Genomic DNA, 10,138 nt, shown 5'->3' with positions numbered 1-10,138 from the left:
CTGTTTAGAGGGCTAGTCTTTCGAGATAAGTTTTCATGTTTATGATGTAATATCGGTGCTTTCATTAACATGCAGACAACTCGGAGTGGTGGCCTGCGAAAGACTATTGGGACAAACACGACCACGACCAACATGGATATTTGGGAGCCGACTTGCAAGAGGAAAGAAGGCTGCAATTTTTAGAGAAGGAGAATGCTACGAATAATTTTATTTTTTATTCTTACTATTTCTTACAAAAAAATCCATATATGGTATAATATATACTCCTTTCATTTCCTAAAAATAATAACTTTAGAAAGACACGAATTTTAGTACAAAATTGATAAAGGAAAAAAAGTAGTGTAATTAGTACTCCATATTTGTAAATTGTGGGATCCATTTTCAAAAATAGAAAGTTTCAATTTTTAGGAAACGGATCACGAATGAAAGAATTTCTATTTTTTAAAAACGGAGGAGTAATATTCATATCAGATCCCTTAGCTCGTTAAATAAGATAGTTTGAACTGCACTTTACTTTTAAGGATTAGTTGCATTTGAAGACAATCTTTAATCAAAACTAAAATTATAACACCATATAATTTTAATATTGAGTGAAATGTAAAAGTTAAAAGGAATCAAAATCTTAGGTGGCTTCAAAAGGAAATTAAAAGATTGTTTCTCGAAAAACTTAAATAAAGGTTTTTTTGTTTCAACACCACAGACCACGGGCACGCAACACTACACAAGTACTAATAAATAGTAAGTAAATTAATCAATCACACGTTAAAAAGTTGTATCATTTTAATATACTACATAATTAAAAGCAGATCTCAAAACAAGTTCAAAAAGCACGTCCTGGTAATTAAAGAAAGAAAATTTGTTCAATTGTTTGACTCAGGATCCGAAATTAAAGCGGATTGATAATAATTTCTCATTCATCTCGTAGTCGTAATGATTCGAATCTTGTAATATTGTTTGGCAAATTGTTATGATAACAAACAAAGTGTATAACATGACTCACTTGATTCACTATAAACAACTATATAAAAAAGTCTTATAAATGGACAAATTTGCACCAATCTCAACTGCATAAAAAGGGGACACTACTTTACAAAGTAGACAAAAAATGTTTTTACATATGAAGTTTTTCATTCTGTGCTTCTTAGGTCTTGTGTTTGGAGAAGTTAATGCAGTGCGATTTTACAAGTTTGAAGTGAGTATATGCATGTTTGCTCATTAATACTAGTGTGCTGGTGCTTTTGTTTCTATTTCTAATCTTAATTGTTACTTAATTCAGGTGGTTAATTCTGCACACACTAGGTTATGCACCAAAAAGACAATACTCACCGTAAACGGACAATTCCCGGGACCAACAGTATATGCTAGGAGGGGAGATCTTGTCACATTCGATATTATTAATCGATCCGATCAAAATATAACCATCCACTGGTAAAATTATCCTAGAATTTTTATATGATATGGCAATGGTGGTGAAATAGTGCATTGAAATTATAGGCATGGAGTAAAAATGCGGAGATATCCATGGTCGGATGGAACTGATTATGTGACACAATGCCCGATTCAACCTGGCAAAAGCTTTACCCAACGGATGATCCTCTCCGATGAGGAAGGCACATTGTGGTGGCATGCTCATAGCGCTTGGTCGAGAAATTCTGTGCATGGCGCCATTGTCATTCTACCTCCGGCAAGGGAGACTTATCCTTTCCCCAAGCCTCATGCTCATGTTCCCATCATCATTGGTATGTATGGTATCTCAATATCTTTATACATATTTGGATGTATTGATAAATTCGTTGAGACCATGCCTAATGAATTTGAAATGTTGCAGGAGAGTGGTGGAATTCTATGATTGAAATTGTGTATAAGGGATTCCTCGTCGGCGGAACCGATCCCCAAACTTCTAATGCTTTCCTCATCAATGGCCAACCAGGCGACCTCTATCCATGCTCAAAACAAGGTAAATTTACTATCTCAATATCAAAGCCGCACTAATAAAAACATGCGTTCTACCAACCAGCACACAAATCTATACGTAAATTAAATAGGCGATAAGTGTAGTTTTTGTATTTTTGATGCAGATACATACAAGTTGCAAGTGGAATCTGGGAAAAGGTACCTAATCAAATTAATTAATGGTGTGATGGACAACATCATGTTCTTCAAAATCGGCAACCACAACTTCACCGTCGTCGGCACTGACGGCGCCTACACGAAACCGCTACGTACTGATTACGTAGCGATTTCGCCTGGCCAAACCCTCGATTTGCTTCTAGAAGCCAACCAGCCGCCAAGCCATTACTACATGGCTGCCAGAATATATGCCACTGGCGGGGAATTCGTGACCATCCCCGCCACTGGAATAATCGAGTATGTCGGAAACTACACGCCGCCTCCGTCACCACTGCTTCCATCCTTCCCCCAAGTCAACGACTCGGCTGCATCGATCGGCTTCACAGACCAACTAAAAAGCCCAGGCAGCAACGTCGACGTTCCTAAGAAAGTGGACGAAACCTTCTTCTACACTCTTTCGGTGAACCAATTTCCATGTACTAATCCCTCGTGCTCGGGGTCCACTAGGCTGCTCGCGAGCGTCAACAACGTGACACTCATACTTCCGAAAACTGTCGACATTCTCACAGCTTATTACAGGGGAATCAGGGGAATTTACACCCCTGATTTCCCTAACTTCCCGGCCTCCTTTTTCAACTACACGCAAGGTACGCCGTTGAAAGAGGAGAGTCGGTCTGAATTCGGGACAGCGGTTCGTATATTGGAATATAACACGACGGTGGAAGTGGTGTTTCAAGGAACCAACCTCGGCGGAGGCGTTGAGCATCCCATGCATTTACATGGATACAGCTTCTACGTGGTTGGGTCTGGGTTAGGGAACTATGATAGGATCCGGGACCCGCCTAACTATAATCTTGTCGACCCGCCGTTGATGGAGAACATCGCGGTGCCAATGAATGGATGGACCGCTATAAGATTTAAGGCTAACAATCCAGGTACGTTATTAATACTCCCTCCATCTCTTATTACTTGTGCCACTTTAACCTGCTACGAGAAATGTAAAATAAGTGAGTGAAAAAAGTTACTGAAATGTAGGTACTACTTTTTTATATTAATAAAATGTAAAATAAATGAGTTAATGGAACATGAAGTCCATTACTAAAAATACAAATAAAAAAAGTGAAATAATTAATAAGCGACCTCCTACAATAGACATATAATGCGGGACAGAGGAAGTACTTGTTATGTACTCCATTGCCCTACTTCGGTTGTGTAAAGTAACATATGTGAGGTTTATATATCAAACGAGCTCTCTGTCTTGGTAGGTTAGTTTTCAAGATAAATTCTTATATTTACTACTCCATGTAATACGTTGCAGGAGTATGGTATATGCATTGCCATTTTGAGCGACACGTGAGTTGGGGAATGGCAATGGTGTTCGTTGTCAAGGACGGGGAGCGCCCCAACGAGAAGATGCTGCCGCCTCCGCCTGATATGCCACGCTGCGGTGGCGAAGTCTCGTCTCCTCCTCTTGTAATTGGTGAACCTGATACCACAATGGGGAAAAGAGAAGATGCTGAATGATTGTTCACTTCATTTATAAGTTACTAGTATATGTTTATTTGCTTTATTTAGATTTATGTGAGTTTATCATAAGGACTTTACATAATATAGGGGATGAATCCCCTACTGTGCCAAAAAACACAGCACAAGATGTTGTGCATAATACGCAAGATTTTGTGAACAAAACGCAGCCATCTCTTTCTCTCTCTTCTTTCAATATTTTCATTCTTTATTTTATACCTTCTCTTTCTTTCACTACTTTTAGTATTTTCATTCATTCTTTCTGTGTTTATATATAAAATACTAAAAACTATTTTATAAGGATTTTAAATGACACCAACTCTTCAAATCATCAGACGTATAAAATAATTAACGGCTGCATATTTTGAGCTAATTATTATATTTCATGGTAACTGTAATTAATACTCTCAGATTTTACAATATTTTTCAGTATTATATATTCCATCCGTCCCACAAAAGATGTCACACTTGTGGGACGTCACAAGATTTTAGGAGGTTTTGTTTTATGCGTTAGGGGAAAAGAGAAAATATAATATTTATATTATTTTAAGAGATAACTTTTTCTAAATATGTAAATGTAACATCTATAGTGGGACAAACTAAAAAGGAAAATGAGACATATTTTATGGGACAGAGAGGAAGTACTCCTCAGTATATAGAAAAACAAAGAATGAAAATATCGCAAAAAGAGAGAAAAAGATGGCTACGTATTCTACACAAAATCTTGCGTATTTTAAATTTTACAATAATTTTTAGTATTTTCTAATATAAAAACAAAGAATGAATGAAAATACAAAAAGTAGTGAAAGAATGAAAATATTGAAAGAAGAGAGAATCTGGCTGCGTTTTGTTCACAAAATCTTGATGCACAGCATCTTGTGCTGTGTTTTTTTGGCACAGTAGGGGATCTATCCCCCATAATATGTAGGTCTCTTGGCTTTCTCGTACTGTGCTATAAATCATAATTATACTTGTTTGAATCCTTGGGGTTTTGCCTTGAAATGTGTGTGATTATTAATTATATTATTCATTAATTATGAGAGAAGTGATTACCGAGTAACAATATGAAGTACTAGTAATGATTTAAAATGACTCTAAAACGATTAAATACACTATTTTAAGTGGTTTGGAAACCCTATGAAATTAAAAGAAAAATAAAATAAAATGAGATTATGGATTTTAAGAAAAGCCCAAACAATGAGTTATAAAAAATAAAATCAAGTGTGAATTCAAGTCATTTCGACGCATATGACATTTTCATTGTCATCAACGTTATCTGATGGAGCTTGCATCATAAATCCTACATATCTTAATTAGAGTTTGTGTAAAACTGGTATTTTTTATATATTTGATTCATCCCTTAAAAATAGAATCTTTGAATACAATACAAATTTTAATGTTAAATTCATAAAATATGAAAGAGAAAATATAGTTAAAGTAGTATTAATGGATAAAAACTTTATATCACTTTCTATACTTTCTTGGTGATCACAATGAGTATATAAAGAAGGTTATCTTGAATAATGCATCGGGAAACCATAAAATGATAGCTCCTAGTATCCAGAAAGATCTTGTTCGTGCTTGTGCTATGGAGACTACTAATGTTATTCTTCGTGAGGTAGGTGATGAATTCTTTGCGATATTGCTTGATGAATCTCGTGATATTTCAGTGAAGGAATAGATGACAGTTACTCTTAGATTTGTCAATTCCCAAGGATGTGTTGTTGAAAGATTTCTTGGTATTGTTCATGTGAGAGACACCACGGTTTCCTCATTAAAAGTGACTTTAGAAGGTTTATTCTTGAAGCATAATTTGAATTTGTCTAAAGTACGAGGGCAAGGCTATGATGGGGCAAGTAACATGCGAGGTGAGTTTAATGGACTAAAGACACTAATATTGCAAGAGAACTCTTCTGCTTATTATGTTCATTGTTTTGCTCACCAGCTCCAATTAGCTCTCGTTGCCGTGGCTAAGAAAAAACCACAAGTTGCTACTTTTTTTTAACGTAGTAAATAATATTACTACTGTGGTTGGAGCTTCGTGCAAACGCAGTGTTACAAAATGATCGAGTTTGTGAGAGGATTTGAGAGAGAGCGATTGAGCTAGAGAATGAATCCTGAAGAGAAATTAATTGGAGAGAATATTGGAAATCTTATTCAAGAATGTATGTGTGTTGTTACAGCTGCAACACAAAAATCTACCCTATATATCTTTCAAGAACTGCTCTCTCAACCGAAAGCTCGAAGAAGTAAAAACAGTTACAAGAGCTAACTATTACAACGGCTAGTTCAAAGCTTGAACTGGGCCACACATTTAACCTTCATTTTGGGCTTTCGTACTGGGCCGGCCTGACTACTATATGCACACATCTTCACAATTCTCCACCTTGCATCTAGTAGCTCAGTCACGGACACAAACACTGACCAACTCCTTACAATGCTCTAACTTCTCCTTAGGTAAAGCTTTGGTGAGCATGTCAGCCGGGTTGTGGAGTGTACTTACCTTCACAACCTTTGCATTTCCTTTCTCCACCTCGTCCCTAATAAAGTGTAACCGAACGTCTATATGTTTGCTTCGTTCGTGAAACACTTGATGACGAGCTAAACACAACGCACTGCTGCTTTCACAATGCATTGTCACTGCCTTTTGATGAACCTCAAACTCAGCAGCCATTCCCCTGATCCAGAAGCTTTCCTTAATGGCCGATGTCAATGCTATATACTCAGCTTCAGTAGTTGAGAGAGCCACCACACTTTGTAGAGAGGACTTCCAACTAACTGCTGAACCAAACAATGTAAAGACATACCCGGTCTGAGATTTTCTGTTGTCTAGATTGGTTGCATAATCAGCATCACAAAATCCTTGCAATGCTTCCCCCTCTGACTTATCCCACCTCCTAAACACAATCCCAAACCTCCCAGCTCCTTTCAGGTATCTTAAGATCCATTTCAGAGCATTCCAATGCTCCTTCCCAAATACAGTCATATACCTGCTTGTAACACTCACAGCATGTGAGATATCTGGCCTTGTACACAACATTGCGTACATCAAGCTGCCAATTATATTTGCATAAGGAATATTCTCCAATTCCTTAGCTTCTTGGTGATTTCTAGATGCCTGGTCTTTGCACAGTTTAAAATGCTGAGCCAGAGGTGTTGCAGCAGGCTTCACATTGCTCATATTGAACCTCTTCAACACCTTGCTTATATATTCTTCTTGAGATAACCACAAAGTTCTTTCCTTTCTGTTCCTGCATATGTCCATGCCTAGAATTCTCTTTGCATCTCCAAGATCTTTCATTTCAAAGCTGTTATTCAAGCCATCTTTCACCAATTGCACTTCTTCCTTGGATGGACCTGCTATCAGAATATCATCTACATAAATCAGTAGATACACCACAGGAACACCCCTCTTCTTCTTGATATACACACAATCATCATATCTTGATTTAGTAAAGCCACTGACAGACATGTGAGCATCAAACTTCTTATTCCATTGTCTTGGGCTTTGTTTGAGTCCATAAAGACTCTTCTTCAACAAGCAGACCTTGTTTTCATCCCCTTTCTTCACATACCCCTCTGGCTGGTGCATGTAAATAGATTCCTCAAGATCTCCATGCAAAAATGCAGTCTTTACATCAAGTTGCTGCATCTCCCAATCCCTTTGATTAACCACTGACAGTAGAATCCTTATAGATGTATGCTTGACTACTGGAGCAAATACTTCATTGTAGCCCACTCCTTCCTCCTGAGTAAATCCAAGCCCCTTGGCCTAGCGGTAAAGGGTGCTGGATACCGCGTCTATCCTGGAGGTCTCGAGTTCGAACCCTGGGTGGCGTAATTTGTCTTTCCTCCTTGTTATAGGAGTTGATTTGTAATTTCCTCCTTCATATATATGATATAAATATATGAAGTTAATTTTTGAAAAAAAAAAAAAAAAAAAAAAAAAAAAGTCGAGCCTTAAATCTGATGCTCTCGGTGCCCACTGACTCCACCTTCTTCTTGTAAAGCCATCTGCAGCTTACTAGCTTCATGAGCTCAGTTCTTTCTACCAAAATCCAGGTCTTATTTCTGATTAGAGAATCCATTTCATCATTCATAGCTTTGATCCATCTCTCTCTCTCACTGCTAGCAATAGCTTGAGTATAGGAAGCTGGTTCAGAACCCTCCAGCTCCTCAGCTGTACACAAAGCATAGGAAATTATATCAGCCTCTGCATATCTGGATGGTGGCTTTGGTACTCTTCTGACTCGATCTCTTGTTAGCTGGTAATTACTCAGATCAGGTTCTTGATCTGCAACTTCCTCTGCATCAGAACCACCCTCCACTGTCATTGGCTCAGATTGGTTATTAGAGTTATCAACAGGTTCCAGAAACTCATCAGTGTACTCCACCTCCACCTGGGCTGACTCATTTCTGTTTCCCTCATCTGGTTTTTCAAGATAGGGCATGACATGCTCAACAAATGTCACATCTCTGCTGACAATAACCTTCTGCTTTCCTTCTTCAATATGCCACAATCTATACCCCTTGACTCCTCTCTGATAGCCAAGCATGACACACTTCAAGGCTCTAGCATCTAATTTTCCTTGCTTGATATGAGCAAAGCACTTGCAGCCAAATATTCTGATGTTTGAATAATCTGGATGCACTCCATACCACCTAAAATCTGGTGTATCTCCACCCAAGCTGGTAGAGGGGCACTTATTGATCAAGTAGGCAGCAGTAGCAACAGCTTCCCCCCAGAATTTCTTGCTCATGCCAGAGCCAAACAACATGCATCTCACCCTCTCCAAGAGTGTTCTATTCATGCGTTCTGCAACTCCATTTTGCTGTGGAGTGCCTGGGACTGTTCTATGCCGTTTGATCCCATTTTCCTTGCAATATTCATCAAATTCTCTTGATAGATACTCCAGCCCATTGTCAGTCCTCAAGCACCTCAGTTTACAACTCTTTTCAGCTTCAACCTCCTTACACCAGTGCTTGAACTTCTGGAATGCATCAGACTTTTCTTTCAAGATGTAAATCCACACCTTCCTGCTAAAATCATCTATCAATGTCATATAATACCTCCCACCACCAAGGGTGTTCACTGGAGCTGGACCCCACAGATCTGAGTGAGCATACTCCAGTGGTGAAGTTGAATAATGTACACCAGTGGGAAATGGAGTCCTCTTGGCCTTACCAAGCACACACTGCTCACATGGATCAAGTTTTGAGCTGACATCCCCAGGAATCAGGCCTGACTTCACTAGCACCTTAAGACTTCCCTCAGCAGGATGTCCCAACCTCTCATGCCACAGCCTTAGACCATCAACCATGACAGAATTTGAGTCTCCTGTCACAGCCTCTGCCATCAAGTAGTAGAGACTATTCCTTCTCTCAGCCACCATGACAACCTGATCCCCTTTCCTCACCTCCATTCTTCCACCAGATGAACTGAAGGTGAATCCCTTATTCTCCAACAACCCCAGAGACACAAGATTCCTCTTTACCTCAGGTATATACCTCACATCACTGAGCATTTTCACAGAGCCATCATGCATCCTTAATTTCACCATTCCAACACCCCTCACACTACAAACATAATTGTTGCCTAACAAGACTGAACCACTAGCATCTCGCAGCTCATGGAACCAAGACTTATTTGGACACATATGAAAACTACATCCAGAATCCATTATCCAAACCCCACTCAAACCACTCTCCATCACATTAAGAATTTCTGGAGTATCACAGTCTTCAATACAATCAGAGGTTGGGTGAGATTTACCTGATTCAGATTGCTTCTTTTTCCAAGCATGGCAGTCTTTCTTAATATGTCCGGGCTTCTTACACCAATAGCAGGATCTGATCTCTTTCTGACCCGGTGCAGGAGCCTTTCCATCATCAGGATTCTTGGTGAACTTTGGTTTCTTGAACTTCTTCACAAGAAGACTCTCAGGTACAACCTCTGAGGACTTAGCTGATCCGGCTTGGAGTTCTCTAGACCGCAAGGCAGATTGCACCTCAGAGAGGGTTATAGTTTTCTCTCTCCCATACACCATTGCATCTCTGAGATGATCATAACTCCTGGGTAAAGCATTCAGCAACATGATCGCTTTATCTTCATCATTGATTTGAACATCAATGTTCTCCAAATCGTCCACCGCCTTGTTGAATTCCTCCAATTGCTCACAGATACTCCTGTCCTCCAAGAACTTGTAAGAGTACAGCCTCTGCTTCATACACAACCGATTGGCAAGAGACTTGGTCATGTACAAGTTTTCTAACTTCTCCAAGATTCCAGCCGCTGTAGTCTCCTTAGAGACTTCCCTCAAAACCTTATCTCCAAGGCAGAGTATAACAACGCTATGAGCCTTAGCGTTAATTTCAGCAAGCTTGGCCTTCGCCTTTTCATCCAGCACTTCGACAGCCCTCCCATCTGCAGCTTTCTCCTCCAATGCCGCAGAAAGACCTTGCTGAATCAGTAGCGCCTTTATCTTCAAACGCCACAACCCGAAGTCGTTCTTGCCGGTGAATTTTTCAGCCTCCAATCGCGCAG

At 39.3% G+C, this 10,138-nt stretch overlaps 1 protein-coding gene across 1 annotated transcript; it reads left to right on the top strand.

Moving 5' to 3' along the window:
• Positions 1–1,076: 1,076 nt before the first annotated feature.
• LOC121805170 (laccase-14-like) lies at positions 1,077–3,810 on the top strand. Its single transcript, XM_042204959.1, has 6 exons — positions 1,077–1,192; positions 1,277–1,428; positions 1,495–1,739; positions 1,829–1,957; positions 2,079–3,005; positions 3,389–3,810. The coding sequence occupies exons 1-6, from the start codon at positions 1,106–1,108 to the stop codon at positions 3,592–3,594; spliced, it is 1,746 nt and encodes a 581-aa protein (XP_042060893.1). The 5' UTR covers positions 1,077–1,105; the 3' UTR covers positions 3,595–3,810.
• Positions 3,811–10,138: the final 6,328 nt, after the last annotated feature.

Source organism: Salvia splendens, chromosome 5 (assembly GCF_004379255.2).
Source record: "Salvia splendens isolate huo1 chromosome 5, SspV2, whole genome shotgun sequence".
Lineage (NCBI taxonomy): Eukaryota > Viridiplantae > Streptophyta > Magnoliopsida > Lamiales > Lamiaceae > Salvia > Salvia splendens.
The sequence above is the reverse complement of the archived record's forward strand: the minus strand, read 5'-3'. Positions and strand labels throughout refer to the sequence as shown.